We start from the raw sequence: 23,645 nt of genomic DNA, 5'->3' as shown, positions 1-23,645 counted from the left end.
ACTAAAACATAGACTCCCGTTTCCTTGCCTTCCCTGATGCAGTTTTGAAATTTTAAGCTGTGTCTATAATTGTTACACAGGGAATGAAAAACACGACAAAAAAAAAAAAAGAAAAAAGATTGCTATGCTATTGATGTTGGTATAATTGGATTTCTTTTATATTCACCGAGTTTTAATAGGATTCGTATTTTTTCTTCACTTCTTAATTTGACTTTTAATGGTACTTCCGACAGGGATCTAAGACTCATATCTAGTGGTGAGGTGTGATTTGAATACCCATGATTTTGTCACTGTAATATATTTGTCACTGCTTCAGACTGTGACTACAGTTTCAAAATCACTGATCCGAGAAATCGTCATCTCTGCTCAATATGTGACTCATGCAAAGATGAATGATACAGTATCTTATATCGTCGGCTTACAAGCAAAACACATTAAGTAAAAAATATTACCTCTGAGAAAAATACGTTTTGAAAGCTCTTGACAAAACTGAATCCTCAAAATATTTTTAGTAAGTTGTTTGTCTTTATTGTATTAAATTTTTCATTTCTAAGTTTATACACATGCCTTTTTCTCAGAAGTAATATTTTTGACTTAATGTGTTTTGCTTATAAACAGACGATATGATAGGCCCAGAGTCTAGACAACTGCAAGTCAGAAGATTAACTTGAAGGACAAAATATGTAACATAAAGGAACTACTCCTTAAATATTGTTGTTGTTTTCTAATGTCAGGCGTTTGACAATAAAGTCATTTGACCTCTTGCACTCCAATATTTTTCAAAGATATTATCATGACCAGCCACTGAAGCACAGATTTTGAGGTGATCCGAATCCATTTCTTGGTTTGAGTTGCACAATGGGCAGTTAGGGGACTGATATATTCCAATTCTATGCAGGTGTTTGGCCAAACAATCATGGCCTGTTGCCAATCTAAATGCAGCTACAGACGATTTTCGTGGTAAATCGGGAATTAACTGTGGATTTTGATGCAGAGAGTTCCATTTTTTCCCTTGGGACTGAGTTATCAAATTTTGTTTGTTGAAGTCTAAGTATGTAGATTTAATAAATCTTTTCACAGAGTAATACGTAGATTTAGTAACAGGTCTGTAAGTAGCAGTGCTGCCCTTCTTTGCTAAAGCATCCGCATTCTCGTTTCCCAGGATTCCACAATGGGATGGTATCCATTGGAATACAATTCTTTTAAATATTGTATGATAAGTCATAGACTGAAAATAATAAAACTATTCAATTGAATTCATTAGTTCATTTCCATGAATCATCTCAATAGTTTACAAGAGGGCATGGCGGACTTGGTTCCAGGATCTGCCTACAAGCGGCATCTGTCTGCGGTAGCTGCACATATCCAGCAAAGCTGCAGGAGCTTTAATAAGTGGACTGCGGGTGACTGGGGGAATGTAGCTCCCTTGGATAGATGGAATCGATGGCGACATGTTCTTCTGGTTGAGGATGCAGCAGATTCAGACACATGAATTGCGAACAAATGCCATCGATTTGAGGAGGCCACAGAATAACATCACAGGCAGGCGGAGCATCAGGTCACCAGTCAGAATTGGATGGTATGGCTGAATTGATATGATGACACCATGCGATCCTAAGGACTTCAACAATCATTCCAACATAAGGAGGTTGCGCAATAAGCCTAAGGCTACAGTGCTTGCCAACAGACCCTTCTCCAAAAGAAAGAAAACAAAGTTTGTTTCAGGTCCATCTTATGAATATGTTACAATCCTACTAAACACTACTTACACTATATCCCAAATAACACAGGTACCATCTGAACTCGCACTCACAGCTTCTGTATTTGAACTAGCTATACGGATGCACGATACAGGTCCTTTGTGTTCTTGTAGGATGCCTTGAAGCTTCTGGTAAGTTGGTCTGATCTCCCATACTCTCACCTACATACACAAAAACGAAACAGATTTACTAAATTTTGCGTAGCTTACAACATGTAGTACATGAGTATCCAATAATATAGATATTATGGCACTAGATCAGTGGTCTCAAGGTTAAAACTACTGGGCAAAGCATCGTTAGTCATTGTGGAACTGAAGGAACCTAACCGTAAATCATAGAATGATGTAACCATTAACCTGATGCAATGTATCTATGGTAAGACATACACCCACTTTTGATTCATATGGGACGAACATGTTATTAACGTATTATTATTATTTTTTTTTATCCAATGCCACCAGGTTGTCTTTTCGACATTTCTGGTCTTCTCTCCTGGCCGTGGCTTAGTTGTAACCCACTTCTGGGGTTGGGGCGCCTGAAAGGTGGAGTTACATTACCCCGATGATGTGATAGGATGATTATGATAATGTAGTGCCAGGAGAGGTCTTAAATCTAAACTTAACCTAAATTCCAGACCATCGACGAATACAGGAATAATCCCCTTTAAGGAAAAATTCCTGTGTTCTAACCAGGAATCGAACCCGGGACCTCATGAACTATAGCCAGAAGCTCTGACCACTAGACCATGAGGCTGGTCATTAACGTATTATAGTTCACATTATAACTGTTACGCTTACTTCCCTGGATGCCAGAATATTGAGTTTCATGTTTAATCACATAGTGCCTTCTGACATTGTATTTCTTAGGCGGGATGCACACAGAATCAGACGCAGCGCGACATGACATTTTGTCTGATGGTACTTGTCTCCCATTGATTTCTTATTATGTGATGCACACAGAATCAGACGCGGCACGACGATCGCGAGCAGACACAAGGAGACACGGAGAGGCAACATTGAATGACTGCTTGAAGTTCATCGCGAGGAGACAGTCTGATAGCTGCAGTGTACTGCGCATGCGTTAGTAGTGGCTATGATTGCACGCTTTATTATCTACAGATACTATATTGTTGTGTAGTGCACATTATTCATAATGGAGCTCAATACAGATAAATTAGTTGTTGTAGTACAGGAAATATATGTTCTGTAAAATCTTTGAAACAATATCACGACAATAATGTGGTTTATAAAAATATGTGAGAAATTGCAAATGAGATGAAAGGACCAGGTGAATAATAATATTCATAATAATAATAATAATAATACTTTGTAGTAGACCTACTTCTCTGCTCTATACTATCACTCATTATTGATTTAATATACTATTTTTCTTTATTGTGAGTCGTGAAGTAGTCATAAACATAGAAAATGACGTTTGTGCACTACATTAGTAGTACAGTGAAATCTGCCTTTGCGGTCACTTCATTTAAACGGCCACCTGACCGAAAGGCCAATTTTCTCTGGAACCAATTGGATTTTCAATAAGATCAATACAAATTCTCTCTTCATTTAGCGGCCACCTCATGCGCCGCCCAGCGGCCAGGGTCTATTTGGATTGGAACCTGACTATAACGGTCACTGTCCAACAAAAAATCTTTTCACGGATACTGTCTGACCTATTTTTTCGATGGTTAGAGGACAGGAAGCAATAGCTAAGTGTACAACAGTACACCCTCCATATCTTGGGCTTAGTTGGTTACTGTTTTATGACTCTTTTGTCACTTTCCACTCCGACCCTGCACAGCTATAAATTCTTACTCGTTCTTCAAGGATTGAAACACGGACGTTTTCTATCGAAAATGTCACAGTATGTTTTAGGTAGTTAACCATTCGAATTTTTTTAAATTTTTTTTCTCCTCATTCTATCTTTCTCTATATGGACCAGCTTTTACGAATTTTTCTTCTTTTCATTCACTTGATTCAGAGGAATTGTGATGTTAGTTTGAGAGAGAAATCATGTCTAACAATAAATTTAGAATGGTGTTAAGTTTAGAGGTGAGACAAAAAATTATTGAAGAAAGTGAGAAGGGAACATCTGCGAGAAAAATTTCAGAAATATTCGAATGTGGAAGGACAAAAATAAAGGGTATAATTAAGAATAAAGATGAAATATTAAAAGAATGGGAGGAAGAGAGAATCTCTGTTTAGTAATGTGAATGATTTCGTTTACGAATGGTTGAAGTGTGCGAGGGCGAAGAAATTGGCAATAAGTGGACTTATGATTCAAGAGAAAGCTCTTGAAATTGCCAAAGAACTCAATGTAAGGCATTTTGTTGCTAGTAATGGGTGGTTAGAGTGCTTTAGAAAACGGCTGACATTGCATTTCGTTCTGTGTCTGGTGAAGGAGGTGACATTGCAACCAATGTTATTGAAGAATGGAAAAAATAGACTGCCTTCAGTTCTTGCGGAATATCAACTCAGAGACATTTACAATGTTGACGAAACAGCTTCTTCTTCAGGGCCCCTCCCCAACAAAACTTAAGTTTCAAGAAAAAAGAGTATAAAGGGGAAAGTGGCAAAAGACAGAATAACCCTGCTCTTTTGTTTTAATGCTGCAGGAGAAAAGGAACCACTCTTAATGATAGGGAAATCATTAAAACCGAGATGTTTGAAAAATATTGACATGGGCTTATTGGACGTGAAGTGGACTGCCAACAATAAAGCTTGGATGACATCATCATTGTTTGAGAATTAGCTATGCGATTTCAATTCTAAGATTAAACGACAAAATCGCAATGTGATCCGTGAAATTGGTGTTTCTTCCCCCAATATATCACACCTCCAGTCCCTTGATCAAGGTATTATCCAGTCATTTAAATTGAGGTACGGCAAGCGAGTTTGAAAAGGCTAGTTGCAAGAATGTAAAAGGCTGACATTAATATGCATGATTGTTGTACACGTACAGTCCTAAAAAGTCAATGAAATTAAGTATTTTCATGCTGATTCATAAAAAAACCGCAACCTTAATCAAGCGGCCACCTGATAAAACGGCCATTTTACAAGGTAACTTCAGATGGCCGCTTTAGACAGGTTTCACTGTATTTAATTTTAAGACTCTTTCAATCCTACAGATTTTTAGGTGCATTAGGCATTCTTAAGAAATAATAACCAAATACAATAGAATTTCTCATATTGACAGTCCTCTTTCATTGACGCCATTTTCTAGCCTAGGCCAGTTTTCCAAACCCACACAGCCAGCAAATCAGTTGTCGCGAGTAGACCGTGTTAAGCTGTCGCGAGGCATTGTAAAACAAAACGCCTTGACTCGCCGCATCGCGTATGATTCTGTGTGCACCCGGCCTTACAATTCACATTCTGTCCACATATTAAGCACTCAACCTCATTAGTTCTACCCTCTGTAAACAAATAATCTTTTCCCAAACTTTCTCGCAACACATAGTTTTCAGATTTACTAGCCATTTTAGACAGAGCTATTTCTCTACAGATGCTAATGGAAAGCAATGTGTAACTGTAAGTGACCAAGTCAATCTCTTCATATTACGCGGTGTTTGATGTCACAGGCACAAACATACCCAAACGTTTGTCTAGCTTGCCCTCGAGAAGGCAGCATTATTCCGCAAGGAGTGAAATCTGCCCTATTAGCCCATCTTTGTCTTTAGAGACAATTAATATTAGGTACCCTCCACAAAACTGGCTTCATTTATACACTGATGGATCCTTGATCTCCAGAGAACAAGGTGCCGGTGCAGGTGTTATGGCTGTCTCTTCTCACTTTATAGATCTCTTGGATATGGAACAACAAGTTTTGATGGAGAAATCATTGCAATAAGTGGAAGTCTCAGGAATCTTCTACGCCTTACTTACTTACTTACAAATGGCTTTTAAGGAACCCGAAGGTTCATTGCTGCCCTCACATAAGCCTGCCAGCGGTCCCTATCCTGTGCAAGATTAATCCAGTCTCTATCATCATACCCCACCTCCCTCAAATCCATTTTAATATTATCCTCCCATCTACGTCTCGGCCTCCCTAAAGGTCTTTTTCCCTCCGGTCTCCCAACTAACACTCTATATGCATTTCTGGATTCGCCCATACGTGCTACATGCCCTGCCCATCTCAAACGTCTCGATTTTATGTTCCTAATTATGTCAGGTGAAGAATACAATGCGTGCAGTTCTGTGTTGTGCAACTTTCTCCATTCTCCTGTAACTTCATCCCGCTTAGCCCCAAATATTTTCCTTAGCACCTTATTCTCAAACACCCTGAACCTATGTTCCTCTCTCAGAGTGAGAGTCCAAGTTTCACAACCATACAGAAGAACCGGTAATATAACTGTTTTATAAATTCTAACTTTCAGATTTTTGGACAGCAGACTGGATGATAAGAGCTTCTCAACTGAATAATAACACGCATTTCCCATATTTATTCTGCGTTTAATTTCCTCCCGAGTGTCATTTATATTTGTTACTGTTGCTCCAAGATATTTGAATTTTTCCACCTCTTCGAAGGATAAATCTCCAATTTTTATATTTCCATTTCGTACAATATTCTGGTCACGAGACATAATCATATACTTTGTCTTTTCGGGATTTACTTCTACGCCACATCAATAAATTTAAGAATGCAGTTATATTGTCAGAATCCAAAGCAGCTATTATATCAATCGTCTCTAAACACACACCTTCATCTCAAACAGCAGAAATAACTAAAATGCTCTCTCAATTAATATCACTCAATAAAAGAATTGTATTCCAATGGATACCATCCCATTGTGAAATCCTGGGAAACGAGAATGCGGATGCTTTAGCAAACGAGGGCAGCACTGCTACTTACAGACCTGTTACTAAATCTACGTATTACTCTGTGAAAAGATTTATTAAATCTACATACTTAGACTTCAACAAACAAAATTTGATAACACAATCTCAAGGGAAAAAATGGAACTCTCTGCATCATAATCCACTGTTAATTCCCGATTTACCACGAAAATCGTCTGTAGCTGCATTTAGATTGGCAACAGGCCATGACTGTTTGGCCAAACACCTGCATAGAATTGGAATATATCAGTCCCCTAACTGCCCATTGTGCAACTCAAACCAAGAAATGGATTCGGAACACCTCAAAAACTGTGCTTCAGTGGCTGACCATGATAATATCTTTGAAAAATATTGGAGTGGAAGAGGTCAAATGACTTTAGTGTCAAACGCCTGGCATTAGAAAACAACAACAACATCTTTGAGACCGCTGCACTCTACATTATATAGTAAAACTTCTTTTATACGACAGAAGTGTGCTTTATAATGACAAGCTAGTTTATTCATTATTAATTCGATAAATTACACATATTTTTTCACAATACATTAAACAATGCATATTTTGTTTCCCTTTGTGTTTATTTTTATTTTTTTTATTTTTTGCATAACTTACATCATATCGTCATTTAGATGACATGCCCTCCTTCCACATCACATTAATTTCCCATTTTACTCCACTGATAATAAAAATGGTTGTTAATCATGAATAAATTGTGAAATGACAATAAATAAAACAGTAATGTCTCAAGAAAACTTGTCCCAACATCGTCTCTGCCTAATACAAATTCTCTGATCTTCCTGGGATTTGAACTTAGTCTTCAGCATGTAAAATTGATGTTACTTAGCTAACGGTACAGATATATTACTCAGTCTTAATGCTGATATTTCTCTACTCACTTGGCCTTCGCCTCCACCACTGACAATATACTGGCCACATTCTGTAATTGCTATGGCTGTAACTCCTTTATTGTGGGCATTGTGGATTTCATAAATAAGACGGCCTGTTTGTGGAGTGAACGCACGAATTTCGCCATCATTCCAACCTGGAAATAAAAGTTTTTACAGTCCATGTGCAGAGTGTTAAAAGAAGGATTACATAAAAACACTTCTAATAACTACAGGCCCAACAAACAATATTCTCGAAGTTAGAGACTTTTTCCTTTCATTTGATAGAATACTAAGAGAAAAATACAATACTGAAATGTGAAGAACAAAACAACTCTTTTTAATGTGTTTATATATTATGCCAAAGCCGAAGAATGTCACTTGATGCTCTAAACATTTAGACATTACCATTATACGAAGGTACGAAGTATAGAGAGAAAATATTGTGATGCTGAAGAAAAGAATGACGGAAAATTGTAGAGAAGGCCAAAACTCTCAGCAAATGAAGTTGTAGAATCTAAGAAGAAGAAGAAGAATTGTGATGCTGAAAAATAAGTAGGTATGTGGTATATATTGGGTAAGGCACTTAAAACTACCATCTGTAATATCTCCAATATTATTACTGATATTGAAGAGCTGTTTTCACTAGATTTAAGGGCATATAAGAGCTTACTAATCTAGCCGGATATTAGTCAGAAAAAAGAGTATTTTCAGCACAAAATTTTATTATTTAATGGAACAATGTAGCCTTAAGTGTAGTAGAAACTAAGCTAAATCAAATTAGAATATAACAATGTCGTTTACCACCTGTTCTAATGCAAATAATTAAGGAAATATCACTACTAAACTTTTATCCTTCATATGAAGTACCTATATCATACAAGAAAAATAATAATAAAGTGGTGAAATTCTTATATTGTTATTTTGTTTACTGCTCGTTCTATTTTTATAGAAAGTGATGGTGATGATCTTATGTTATTATTTTGTTTACTGCTCGTTTAATTTTAATTGAAAGTTATGGTGATGTTCTTATGTTATTTTGTTTACTGCTAGTTTTATTTTTATTGAAAGTGATGGTGATGTTCTTATGTTATTTTGTTGTTGTTGTTTTCTAATGCCAGGCATTTAACAATAAAGTCATTTGACCTCTTGCATTCCACTTGTTATTTTGTTTACTGCTCGTTTTATTTTTATTGAAAGTGATGGTGATGTTATGTCGTTTTTGTTTACTGTTCGTTTTATTTTTTTATTGAAAGTGTTGATGTTCTTATGTTGTTATTTTGTTTACTGCTCGTTTTATTTTTATTGAAAGTGATGGTGATGTTATGTCGTTTTTGTTTACTGGTCGTTTTATTTTTTTATTGAAAGTGTTGATGTTCTTATGTTGTTATTTTGTTTACTGCTCGTTCTATTTTTATTGAAAGTGATGGTAATGTTATGTCGTTTTTGTTTACTGCTCGTTTTATTTTTTTATTGAAAGTGTTGATGTTCTTATGTTGTTATTTTGTTTACTGCTCGTTCTATTTTTATTGAAAGTGATGGTAATGTTATGTCGTTTTTGTTTACTGTTCGTTTTATTTTTTTATTGAAAGTGTTGGTGTTCTTATGTTGTTATTTTGTTTACTGCTCGTTTTATTTTTATTGAAAGTGATGGTAATGTTATGTCGTTTTTGTTTACTGTTCGTTTTATTTTTTTATTGAAAGTGTTGGTGTTCTTATGTTGTTATTTTGTTTACTGCTCGTTCTATTTTTATTGAAAGTGATGGTAATGTTATGTCGTTTTTGTTTACTGTTCGTTTTATTTTTTTATTGAAAGTGTTGGTGTTCTTATGTTGTTATTTTGTTTACTGCTCGTTTTATTTTTATTGAAAGTGATGGTAATGTTATGTCGTTTTTGTTTACTGTTCGTTTTATTTTTTTATTGAAAGTGTTGGTGTTCTTATGTTGTTATTTTGTTTACTGCTCGTTTTATTTTTATTGAAAGTGATGGTAATGTTATGTCGTTTTTGTTTACTGTTCGTTTTATTTTTTTATTGAAAGTGTTGGTGTTCTTATGTTGTCATTTTGTTTACTGCTCGTTTTATTTTTATTGAAAGTGATGGTAATGTTATGTCGTTTTTGTTTACTGTTCGTTTTATTTTTTTATTGAAAGTGTTGGTGTTCTTATGTTATTATTTTGTTTACTGCTCGTTTTATTTTTATTGAAAGTGATGGTAATGTTATGTCGTTTTTGTTTACTGTTCGTTTTATTTTTTTATTGAAAGTGTTGGTGTTCTTATGTTGTCATTTTGTTTACTGCTCGTTTTATTTTTATTGAAAGTGATGGTAATGTTATGTCGTTTTTGTTTACTGTTCGTTTTATTTTTTTATTGAAAGTGTTGGTGTTCTTATGTTATTATTTTGTTTACTGCTCGTTTTATTTTTATTGAAAGTGATGGTAATGTTATGTCGTTTTTGTTTACTGCTCGTTTTATTTTTTTATTGAAAGTGTTGATGTTCTTATGTTGTTATTTTGTTTACTGCTCGTTTTATTTTTATTGAAAGTGATAGTGATGTTATGTCGTTTTTGTTTACTGTTCGTTTTATTTTTTTATTGAAAGTGTTGATGTTCTTATGTTGTTATTTTGTTTACTGCTCGTTCTATTTTTATTGAAAGTGATGGTAATGTTATGTCGTTTTTGTTTACTGTTCGTTTTATTTTTTTATTGAAAGTGTTGATGTTCTTATGTTGTTATTTTGTTTACTGCTCGTTCTATTTTTATTGAAAGTGATGGTGATGTTATGTCGTTTTTGTTTACTGTTCGTTTTATTTTTTTATTGAAAGTGTTGGTGTTCTTATGTTGTTATTTTGTTTACTGCTCGTTTTATTTTTATTGAAAGTGATGGTAATGTTATGTCGTTTTTGTTTACTGTTCGTTTTATTTTTTTATTGAAAGTGTTGGTGTTCTTATGTTGTTATTTTGTTTACTGCTCGTTTTATTTTTATTGAAAGTGATGGTAATGTTATGTCGTTTTTGTTTACTGTTCGTTTTATTTTTTTATTGAAAGTGTTGATGTTCTTATGTTGTTATTTTGTTTACTGCTCGTTTTATTTTTATTGAAAGTGATGGTAATGTTATGTCGTTTTTGTTTACTGTTCGTTTTATTTTTTTATTGAAAGTGTTGATGTTCTTATGTTGTTATTTTGTTTACTGCTCGTTTTATTTTTATTGAAAGTGATGGTAATGTTATGTCGTTTTTGTTTACTGTTCGTTTTATTTTTTTATTGAAAGTGTTGGTGTTCTTATGTTGTTATTTTGTTTACTGCTCGTTTTATTTTTATTGAAAGTGATGGTAATGTTATGTCGTTTTTGTTTACTGTTCGTTTTATTTTTTTATTGAAAGTGTTGGTGTTCTTATGTTGTTATTTTGTTTACTGCTCGTTCTATTTTTATTGAAAGTGATGGTAATGTTATGTCGTTTTTGTTTACTGTTCGTTTTATTTTTTTATTGAAAGTGTTGGTGTTCTTATGTTGTTATTTTGTTTACTGCTCGTTTTATTTTTATTGAAAGTGATGGTAATGTTATGTCGTTTTTGTTTACTGTTCGTTTTATTTTTTTATTGAAAGTGTTGGTGTTCTTATGTTGTTATTTTGTTTACTGCTCGTTTTATTTTTATTGAAAGTGATGGTAATGTTATGTCGTTTTTGTTTACTGTTCGTTTTATTTTTTTATTGAAAGTGTTGGTGTTCTTATGTTGTCATTTTGTTTACTGCTCGTTTTATTTTTATTGAAAGTGATGGTAATGTTATGTCGTTTTTGTTTACTGTTCGTTTTATTTTTTTATTGAAAGTGTTGGTGTTCTTATGTTATTATTTTGTTTACTGCTCGTTTTATTTTTATTGAAAGTGATGGTAATGTTATGTCGTTTTTGTTTACTGCTCGTTTTATTTTTTTATTGAAAGTGTTGATGTTCTTATGTTGTTATTTTGTTTACTGCTCGTTTTATTTTTATTGAAAGTGATGGTGATGTTATGTCGTTTTTGTTTACTGTTCGTTTTATTTTTTTATTGAAAGTGTTGGTGTTCTTATGTTGTCATTTTGTTTACTGCTCGTTTTATTTTTATTGAAAATGATGGTAATGTTATGTCGTTTTTGTTTACTGCCCGTTTTATTTTTTTATTGAAAGTGTTGATGTTCTTATGTTGTTATTTTGTTTACTGCTCGTTTTATTTTTATTGAAAGTGATAGTGATGTTATGTCGTTTTTGTTTACTGCTCGTTTTATTTTTTTATTGAAAGTGTTGATGTTCTTATGTTGTTATCTTGTTTACTGCTCGTTTTATTTTTATTGAAAGTGATGGTAATGTTATGTCGTTTTTGTTTACTGTTCGTTTTATTTTTTTATTGAAAGTGTTGATGTTCTTATGTTGTTATCTTGTTTACTGCTCGTTTTATTTTTATTGAAAGTGATAGTGATGTTCTTATGTTATTTTGTTGTCGTTGTTTTCTAATGCCAGGCATTTGACAATAAAGTCATTTGACCTCTTGCATTCCACTTGTTATTTTGTTTACTGCTCGTTTTATTTTTATTGAAAGTGATGGTGATGTTATGTCGTTTTTGTTTACTGCTCGTTTTATTTTTATTGAAAGTGATGGTGATGTTATGTCGTTTTTGTTTACTGTTCGTTTTATTTTTTTATTGAAAGTGTTGGTGTTCTTATGTTGTCATTTTGTTTACTGCTCGTTTTATTTTTATTGAAAATGATGGTAATGTTATGTCGTTTTTGTTTACTGCCCGTTTTATTTTTTTATTGAAAGTGTTGATGTTCTTATGTTGTTATTTTGTTTACTGCTCGTTTTATTTTTATTGAAAGTGATAGTGATGTTATGTCGTTTTTGTTTACTGCCCGTTTTATTTTTTTATTGAAAGTGTTGATGTTCTTATGTTGTTATTTTGTTTACTGCTCGTTTTATTTTTATTGAAAGTGATGGTAATGTTATGTCGTTTGTGTTTACTGTTCATTTTATTTTTTTATTGAAAGTGTTGGTGTTCTTATGTTGTTATTTTGTTTACTGCTCGTTTTATTTTTATTGACAGTGATGATATTCTTATGTCATTATTTCGTTTACTGTTCATTTTACTTTTATTTAAATTGATAGTGATGTTATTTGTTTATTGCTCATTTTATTTATATTGATGTAAGGTGTGGTGCATATTTAGAAAAAGAATGTATTTACCAATGTTGAAAAGCAATGCTATCTTGGCAATTTGTATGCTCTGAAATATCCTGACAAACGTCAGCCACTTTCTTTCAAACATACCATGCGCAGCAAATGGTTTGCAAATAGAATTTTTCATGTCTCTGAAAGTACACTACACACAAGCTTTCTGTCTCTTGTTCATTAAATTTCTGTAAAGAACCACACTGAAAATTTCATAGACGCAGTTCTGATTAGCTATGTGACTAGTACAAAAATACAAACACTCACCACTAACAATGGATTTTCCATCACTAGAAAACATTATGCCTGTACAGGTAAAATTATGGACAGTAATTCGGAGTAGTTCCAACGATGTTTCAGTGTTCCAAACTCTGATATCGTCCTTACTACAAGTAGCAAATACATCTGAATACTCGCTGTCAAAAGAGAAAGGAATTCAATATTGTAATTACAGATAAAACCAAAGAAAGATAAATACGAGTATCTTAATTTAACCTAAAATAAATGTAATATGGATATCTTGAGTACTGTAATAGTTTACTTAATAATTTTATGCTCGACCATACCGAAATGTAGTAATTATACACCTGGTAGCAGCCCTTTAATGGACCTCATTAAAGTACACCTATTCATTAAAGTTCAGGTGTTCCACCAATCAGAAAACACCATTGTAGCAATATGAAAGCACATGTATAGATTATTCTCGATTATGCAATCGAAAGACAACTAGCGAAACGTCACAGAGGCTGGAAATCCAATACTGTCGCAGAAGGTTATGTTCTGTTACTATAATAATTAGCGTTAATTGTAAATAATATTCAAATAAATTCAGTTTGTCATCTCGTTTTTCAATGTCTAAATCAATTTCAAGGTTATATCAAGATTAATATTTATTTTACTCTCTAGATTATATCAAGGTCAATGACATTTGTTTTTAGGAAAAAATCAATACTTTCACGTCTGCGCACATCTCACAATTTACGAGATATTGCACAAGGTCAGTTCCGCTCCCCAGTCAGATAAGAATAACATGAATACTTATGAATAATTTCAAGTTAGAAATATGGTTGAGCATAAAAAGTCATATGAAACTTGCCTATAATGGTAATTAAGACGCTCGTATGAAAATTATGAAACTCGCTTGTGCTCGTTTCATAAACATACTCACGTCTTAATTACTACTATTATAGGCTCGTTGCATAATGTACTATTAGAGAATCATTACCAAAGAGTTTGGTTGATATGTGCTTGGAAAAAAAAGAAAGAGAGTATTGATCCTGAAGAAAGAATTTGATCCAATAATTCCTGTTTAGTTTCGTACATAATAATTATTTTAGAAACTTCTGTTATGTACTTCACAAGAATCTTGTGAACTTTATTTCTACTAGAGAAGAAAGTAAGCAAACATGTAAAAGACACTATAAGAACTTCATAAGTAGAATGTAGGCTACAGCAAATACTTACTATGGAAATGCAATGTCGTATATGGCATTTTTGTGGCATGTTATGTGTAGCCTTACTTCAAATGTGTCGAAATCAATAGTAAAAATTTCGCTTAACATTGTGCCAACATAAATTGTGTTATTCAGCAGTTGCAGTGATGTGGGACCAGCATCAACTGTAGTAGACTTTAACTGTTAAAAATAATAATAATAATAATTTGTTAAAGAGTAAGTTAAGTCAAAGTGAGAAAAATCTAAGATGCCATCAAGTAATTACTTTTCTGTAAAATTATTACTGGAAGTCAAAAGAAAATTACAAGAAACGTAATTTCCGCAAAATGTGCATCATGTAATTTATGCCACTCTTTTTCTATATTTATCAATCAAATGGACAGAAACATTTAAAAAGACCCATTAGTCTAATAACAGATCATGGCAAGTTCAGAAGAAATTTGGAGTTGATACTGTTAAAAATAATAACCAACCCATTTTACAAATCTGCACACATGAAGGAGAGAATGCCAGACATAACCTTTCTGAAGTTTGATGCTCTCGAGAGTAAACTACTGGTATAGATATTTCTTGGAATCCACTACCAGAGAAAAATAGAAAGTCAGGGGACATACAAGGAAAATAACAGTGTTGAGGTATACAAAAGCCAAAGTCTGACATACATGAAACTTTCTTTCTTCTTTAATTTATTTATTGTCACTTTAACTTAAAGGCCTAACAAAAGTCATGTTGAATCTTGCGTACATTACTTTTAGCACTTGAATATAATTGATTAACTGGCACAGATACGTAGATGACATACTCATACGATACAAAGGAAACAAAAGACAAATACACAAACTACACCAATACATAAACAAATTATACTCAAAACTTCAATAACACTGGAACTTGAAAACAACAACTCCATAAATTTCCTAGACATCACCATAACAAAAATTGACAACAAACACACCTTCAAAATATACAGAAAACCAACCACCACCACACACATGCACAACACATCTAACCACCCCATACAACACAAACATGCTGCATTCAGGACAATGGTACACAGATTACTCAACATACCCATGAGCCAACAACACTACAATGAAGAAGTGAACACAATCAAATACATAGCACAAGAAAATGGTTACAACCCAAACATAATAGACAACATCATAAGGAAGACAAAACAAAAACTTAACAAACAAAAACACGCAAAACACAACACAAACACAAGAACACAAGAAATACATCACACTAACATATGAAAACAAAAGCACACATAAGATCGCATCTTCATTCAGAAAACAGAAATACAACATAGCATACAGAACAGAAAACACACTACAAAGACATCTCAACACACAAACGACACAAACAAATAAATACGACCACACAGGTGTATACAAACTCACATGTAATAGTTGCGACAAGTTCTACATTGGACAGACAGGCAGATCATTCCAAACACGCTACAAAGAACACATTAAAGCAGTAACTAGGGGACAGCTGTAAGCCGCACAGAATTACATAATTAACACGAGTAAGTCCACTAGTTAATCAATTACTTAAAAGTCATGTATCGCGACACAAACTTATTTTAACAATAACATAACCATTTAACAAGTTAATTCATTACAGTAAACATTACACAATTTTATCAAATAATCCAGTTGATTTGAAAAACTTTATGACACTATTGCAGTAAGAAGGTTCACCAAGAGATCTTGCTAAATTGATGGGGATTTTTAGTTGTTGTCGTATTGAGGACAGTCTTGGATGATGTGCTGCATGAAATTTTATAACTTCACATCTACACTTATAATCTAACACACGGTAATCTAATTTAATCTAATCTATTACTAAATGCATTTACTTACAGTGATTAATTTTGGAAGTGATGGCATTTTGACCTTATGAAGTGTATTCTGTTCTGGCAAAGAAACTGTATTCAGTTCTTTCACCAACTCTATAGTTCCATCTCCCCCTCCAACAATAATCCTTCCTTCCATATCATCAGGCCATAGAAAAAGTGCTGTAACACCTGAAAAAATAATTTATAGTGATGGGTTGAAAAGAATTGTATCGTACTTAAAGTAAATTATTCTGTAAATTTAATATATTTTAAAATATAAATCTACTTAAATAACTCTATCTTCAATTCAAATCTCAGACAAAGTTTTAAGTAGCGAATTACAAAAACCGAGTGAAAAACAGACCGAAGCAATAACAGAAGAATTACATATTTTTAAACGAAAAGCTATCATGTCGTCAGGTAATAATAAAATGTTTTATGCTCGACCATGACTAAATGTAGTAATTATACACCTGGTAGCAATCCTTTAATGCACCTCATTAAAGTACACTTATTCATTAAAGTTCAGGTGTTCCACCAATCAGAAAATACCATTGTAGCAATATGAAAGCGCAAGTATCGACAATTCTCGGATATGCAATCGAAAGACAACAATAAATCAATAAATCACCTATATTTGAAATAAAGTCAGTTCTGTTACTATAATAATTAGCGTTAATTGTAAATAATATTCAAATAAATTCAATTTCCCATCTCGTTTTTCAATGTCTAATTCAATTTCAAGGTTATATCAAGATTAATGTTTATTTTACTCTCTAGATTATATCAAGGTCAATGTCGACATTTGTTTTCGGAAAAAATCAATACTTTCGCGTCTGCGCACATCTCACAATTTACGAGGTATTGCACAAAGTCAGTTCTGCTCCTCAGTCAGATAAGAATAACATGAATACTTATGAATAATTTCAAGTTAGAAATATGGTCGAGTATAAAAAGTCTTATGAAACTTGACTATAATGGTAATTAAGACGCTCGTGTGAAAATTATGAAACTCGTTTGCGCTCGTTTCATAAACATACTCGCGTCTTAATTACTACCATTATAGGCTCGTTGCATAATGTACTATTATGACATTATATAAGCAACTCTGTGTTGTTCGGTTTCAATGTTTCTTAATGCATTACAAATCACTTACCTTGACTGTACCTAGCAGGTTCTTCTCCTGCAGCCAGCCTCTTTTTACCAACATATTTACCAAGACAGCCAACAAGCACTGGAGCTGTAATAGGATCTAAAATGTCAACATCACAGTCATAATTGAGCTTTATTTTTATTATATCTCCTGATGTTGTCCCACAGAAAGCAAATGTATCCCAATCATCTACCTGAAACAAAAACAACATTATGCTACAGTTGAATTAACGTTTCTTTCGATTTCTGACAGCTCACTAGTTGTGTGACTTACGGGTCTTTTGCCATGGCAACAGTGCCAGCTTGCTGCTACTACTAGGAGCCAGTCAGTCACGTTTGGTATGTTCGATAATGTGGCAGCATTGCCTGCAAGCTTGGGCGAAGAGAGCAGGGGGCATCAAGCGATGATTGGCTACTTCCAAGGTTAACCTGCACTGCCATGACCCATGAGGCTACTGATTGTAAGCCATGCAGCTAGCGAGCTGTCAGAAATCGAAAGAAACGTTAATTTCAAGTTACTTCAGTTATTTACTAGATTATTTTGCAATATCCATTGAAACATCATTTAAAATAATGTTGAAGCTTCAAAGTACCTTAATTAATTAGCAGGACCCAGATAGTTATCAACTAAAAATCAGTAAAATATGTGGAGTGTCGTTTCAAATCGTATTAAATGCAGAAAAACAAATTTTACAGGAAACGTAAAAAACGTTTCACGGCTAAGATAATGGAAAAATTTTAAATATCTTAATGTCACTTTTTAGGCATTGTGAAATGTCACCAAATGTAATAAACACTGACACTGATTGTTTAATCTATTGCACGATATTGTCAATTGAAGTTTGCACTTAATACGTTTTGCACCGACACAGTGTATTTAATACGTTTTGAAGCGATTTTGTCACATAATACGATTTGCATCTATAAACCACGCTGAATTGTGCCCTGTCATTTGTCAGTTTTTCTGCGGTTCTTACAGCAGCATACTACGTAGGACGATATATTAATAGTTTTTATTGCTTTCTGCTGGAAAATAGTGATAAGGAATGGCGAGTGTCTTACCTGCAACCCTTCGAACGGAGCTGCCTAAAGAGACATACTTTGGATCGTGCGGCCACCCGGGTCGATCTCTAACTCACATTGAATATAAATTTTAAATAATTATGGCATCTACAGGGTGAGCACAAAGTTCCGTTATCCCCTTAAATATCTGAAATACCTCAAATATGCACACTATTGATGTAATTCTGGTCATAATTCAAACATACAAACAAAATAACCACTGTACACTAACTGTGTATACCTAAGTATCTAAAGAGTCAGTATGTTTCCCATTATTCTCATGACACAAAATAATATGGACTAATGGGACTTTTTGCCCACCCTGTATATTTTATTCTTCAATCCTTATATATATCATTCATCGGCGAACAGCCTAATACATTTGATGAACTGTCGAAATTAAATTCACTGATAAATGTAGTGACACAAGATGCCACTTCAATAGCGCCCGCCCAGCCTGTGCTTCATTTCATGTAAAGAAATTTGGCTTCTGTGAAGCTTTATCAGTTACACAGAGAGTATAGAAAGCTAATTGTCTTGAATAATATACTTCACTTATGCTGAGTTTCGAGAGCAGTTGCAGTTGCTGTAAGTCGAAACAAAATGACTGTGTCTCATTAGGTTCTGTTCTCATAATTTTATGGAACGTATTGGCACGAAGCTTATGTGCGCCTAAATTGACTAAGAGCCTAGTCTTTTTCAGTGTATCATCGCAGTTTCTTATTGGGAACAGCATGTTTGCGCAATAACTGCATTCATAATTGGCCGGTGTACAAAATCCTATAGCCTATTGAATTCTGTCTGAGAAATATTTGGAAAAAAAAAAAGAATCTTTTTACTCTTAAGTCGGGTATTAACACTTTAATTGTACATTTTGAAGAACTTTGTAATATTTAAGTCGGAAGCCAAATAGAGTCTCTGACTTTTACTTCTATTGTAATATGATTCCCTTGCTCTTTCTTATATTAGGTTATTTTACGATGCTCTATCAACATCTGAGATTATTTAGCAACTGAATGAAGTAAAGGTGATAATACTGGTGAAATGAGTCCGGGGTCCAGCACCGATAGTTATCCAGCATTTGCTTATATAGGGTTGAGGGAAAACCCCGGAAAAAACTCAACTAGGTAACTTGCCCCGAACGGGAATCAAACCTGGGCCACCTGGTTTCTCGGCCAGACGTGCTCACCATTACTCCACAGGTGTGGACCACTTGCTCTTAATTTAGAGATAAATTACACTACTTCCCTCTTCTTAGCTACATATAGTGCTCTCTTTCGGGCACCACCTCTCGTCTCTCTGGTTCCCTTACTGCTCTTAATAGATTTTGCTATTGTACACACCTTGATAATCACAATGTTGTAAAACAGCGGGAAACTCAATAATGGTGGGAAGATACAACACGCTGGCCAACGCTGTCCATTTAAGATTTTAACTAATGGAAGTTGCACATAATACGATTTGATCCGACACATCATGGAAGTTGTACTTAATACGATTTGATTCAACACACAATTTTCATCATAGAAAAAAGGCGGGAAAGAATACGAATTGCTCCAATATGAGATCAGGGTCTTAAAGAATACCATCTCAGCTATGCAAAATCGCTTCAAACTAAATTTCGACCGAGGATGTATTTAATACGTTTTGAAACGACACTCCACATATGTACATATACAGGGTCAGGCATTTGGTTCTGACGAGTTTCAACTTGCTGTTGTAAAGGGACTATAAAGTTTAAAATAACACAGTATGTAGCTTGAATAATGCAATTTATTGGAATGTCTTCATTTTTGAAAATTACACATTTCAAGTGATCCTCTTATGACTTGTTGTGACACTTTGCAATAAACCTGGGTTTTCATTGATTTCTTGCACTTCAGCCTGTATCCTGTTCTTCAGATCCTGGATAGAGTGTGGTTTGGTTTGAAACAATCTTGCTTTGAGGGTGACCGTATGGAGTGCTGTTTCTGCTGCAGTCATAATTGGTCCCTATTTTTTCGAAGATGGAAATGAGAGAGCTGTTACGGTAAATGGTGAACGGTATCGACAGGTGTTACAGACATTTAGAGGTGCATTAAACAGGGATGACATGTGGTTTAACAAGATGGGGCTACGACCCATACTGCCAGAGACACACTGTGATTGTTGAGAAATTTCTTCCCAGGACGCATAATTTCTCGGTTTGGAGATATCAATTGGCTCGCTCGATTCCCAGATCTAACAGCTCCTGACTTCTTTTTGTGGGGACACCTCAAAGCAAGAGTGTTTCAAACCAGACCACACTCTATCCAGGATCTGAAGAACAGGATACAGGCTGAAGTGCAAGAAATCAACTAAACCCCAGGTTTATTGCAAAGTGTCATGAACAAATTTCGTGTAAGATTACAACAGGTCATAACATACCAAGGGGATCACTTGAAATGTGTAATTTTAAAAAAACGAAGACTTCCAATAAATTGCATTATTCACGCTACATACTGTGTTATTTTTTTAATTTTTAAACCTTATAGTCCCTTTACATCAGTGTGGTTTTAGGCGTAATAGATCAACTATTGATTAGATATTTTGTATTCGACAGATAATGGAGAAAAAATGGGAATATAAGGGTACAGTGCATCAGTTATTCATAGATTTCAAAAAGGTATATAACTCGGAGAGTTTTTACATCAAGTTAATAAACCATTATTTACACCTGAAATTATCACTTATTTCTCAAGCCCTCTAAACAGGACATGGTGTATTATTACATTTTAAGTGATTGATTTCTGTATCAACTGACCTGCAGATACAGAATATAAACAGATGTTCAAAGGTTTTAGAACATATCGCTGTACACAGATACAGGAAGACAGAAAGAGAGACAGGTATCATTTCCTTGGTAACTAGGAATGTTATAAACATTCCGTGGTAAGAATAAACATGAGTATACAGTATATACTGGACTTTTTTTTAGTATATACTCTCGTTAGTAAGAATAAAAACATTTGAGTACCTACTCATAACATGGAAGCATAGTAGAATATACTCAAGTGTCCATCTTGTACAGAATATATACTCATGCTTGAGAAGAATAAAAGCTAGTATATTCTCATATTTATAAGTTCGTTCTCATGTTAGAGTATGGTTTGTAGTAAGCTCAATTATGAATATTTGTTGATTTGTGTTCAGTTTAAAGTTAAATAAAAAAAATGGCAGAATTTATGAACGATGTGAAAAAGGCTAAACACATATTTGTTATTCATAAAAAACATAACCTATAAAAATATGAATGGCTATCAAATTATAAGGTTAGATTGTATTGTTAAATATAATTAACAATTACAGTTTATTTTGTAAAATTTGAATTGCAAAATGCAATTACTTGTAACTTTAAATTACATATATAACTCTCTATAATAAAAAATAGAATTAGCATAACTGGAATTCTAGAAATGGATTGCAATCTATATCCAACATCCCGTAATGATGATTTCCCAGTACTATTTTCTTGTTTCCTGTTTATTAACGTAACTTATCTGATTCACTCTCTCTTTCATGTTTATTTATTTATTCATTTGTTCATTTAATGAATGTATTTTATTATTTAATTTATTTGTTTGTTCGTTTATTTGTTTATTTATTTATTTACTAGCCGTACCCATGTGCTCTGCTGCACCCGTTAGAAATAAATATAAAGTAATTACATAATTAAAATAGGACATTTGATCCAGGGAACATTCGTGTTTGATATAAGGATAAATCGTTTAATATGTTACTTAATTTAAATTGCATCCAAATAATTAAAATGCGATCATTTTGATCCAGAGACCACTCATTTGGTCATAAAAATTATTTTAGGAAATACAGGAAACGAATGTACAGATTAGCCTATCAAGTTTTCTGTGCATAAGAAGCTATTTTAATCTTACCTGTCCTCGATTCACTCAGAAGTTACTGTAATAACATTATAGCATTATGTCCATCTAGAGATACTACACTTTCCAATGGTGAATTAATAATTATACAAATCGGTTAATTTAACTTCTGATATTACTTCATACAAACACAGAAACATTATATGTAGGCTATCTTTCATAGCTTTCGATTGTTGCTGTCCAAGGCCCCTTATAGACGAAGTCATTTGTTTTTTAATTCATTACACGGCCTTAGATGGCAGTTATTTTAATTTTAAAACTCATTTATCTCATTAAATATCAGTCCTATCAAAATTTTTCAAGGAATAAAACTTATCGGAAATTATTTTTAAAGAAACTTTTGTTATGTAACATTTTTCACAAAAATCAATAATAAGCGAGATATTTCGATTGATTTAATTCAGGCCCCCTTATAACCCCCCTTTTAAATAATGCATTTTGAATGCCATATAGCCTAAAATCTAAGTTACAACGAACTTAATTTATATTCCAATTTTCATCGAAATCGGTTCAGCCATTATCACGTGAAAAGGTAACAAACATACAGACAGACAGAGAGACAGACAGACATACAAACAAAAATGTCAAAAAAGCGATTTTCGGTTTCAGGATGGTTAATTATATATGTTAGGACCAATTATTTTTGGAAAATCGAAAATTACCAGAAAAATTTCGGCTACAGATTTATTATTAGTATAGATGTTATTCTGAGTATGGTTTGTAGTAAGCTCAATTATGAATATTTGTTGATTTGTGTTCAGTTTAAAGTTAAATAAAAAAAATGGCAGAATTTATTAACGATGTGAAAGAGGCTAAACATGTATTTGTTATTCATAAAAAACATAACCTATAAAAATATGAATGGCTATCAAATTATAAGGTTAGATTGTATTGTTAAATATAATTAACAATTACAGTTTATTTTGTAAAATCTGAATTGCAAAATGTTTTTACTTGCAACTTTAAATTACATATATACCGGTAACTCTCTATAATAAAAAATAGAATTAGCATAACTGGAATTCTAGAAATGGATTGTAATCTCTATCCAACATCCCGTAATGACGATTTCCCAGTACTATTTTCTTGCTTCCTGTTTATTAACGTAACTTCTCTGATTCACTCTCTCTTTCATGTTTATTTATTTATTCATTTGTTCATTTAATTAATGTATTTTATTATTTAATTAATTTATTTGTTTGTTTATTTGTTTGTTTATTTATTTGTTTGTTTGCTTGTTTATTTGTTAATTTATTTATTTTTATATAAACACTAAATATAAACATTTACATAGAGATAAAAAATTTTACAGGAGAAAAAGTTCGTCCAAAGGGCTGGACTCCGGAAGAGTACCCAAAACGCTCATTGCATTTCCGCGTTGAATAGCAATACTTAAGTGTTGACGCAAATAAGTAGTGCAACGGCGATCACCAGTAATGGAGATCAAAATTTGGCCGATTTGAGATACCAAAACTTTAGCGTCATGACTCCAAGGACCGAAGGTCTCCACAGCAAATGGGACAAAGATATAATTGT

At 33.4% G+C, this 23,645-nt stretch overlaps 1 protein-coding gene across 2 annotated transcripts in view; it reads right to left on the bottom strand.

The window, feature by feature from the left end:
* The window catches only part of LOC138706595 (cilia- and flagella-associated protein 52), a 35,479-nt gene that overhangs the window by 6,077 nt on the left and 5,757 nt on the right, over positions 1-23,645 (bottom strand). For both annotated transcript variants that reach the window (XM_069836091.1, XM_069836090.1), the window contains exons 5-10: positions 17,135-17,324; positions 16,004-16,167; positions 14,146-14,315; positions 12,949-13,097; positions 7,490-7,635; positions 1,770-1,921 (exon numbers count right to left, since the gene is read on the bottom strand). In XM_069836091.1, the coding sequence (XP_069692192.1) occupies positions 1,770-1,921; positions 7,490-7,635; positions 12,949-13,097; positions 14,146-14,315; positions 16,004-16,167; positions 17,135-17,324 (971 nt within the window). The remainder of the gene's footprint in view (positions 1-1,769; positions 1,922-7,489; positions 7,636-12,948; positions 13,098-14,145; positions 14,316-16,003; positions 16,168-17,134; positions 17,325-23,645) is intronic.

The sequence above is a fragment of the Periplaneta americana genome, chromosome 9 (genome assembly GCF_040183065.1).
Source record: "Periplaneta americana isolate PAMFEO1 chromosome 9, P.americana_PAMFEO1_priV1, whole genome shotgun sequence".
Lineage (NCBI taxonomy): Eukaryota > Metazoa > Arthropoda > Insecta > Blattodea > Blattidae > Periplaneta > Periplaneta americana.
The sequence above is the reverse complement of the archived record's forward strand: the minus strand, read 5'-3'. Positions and strand labels throughout refer to the sequence as shown.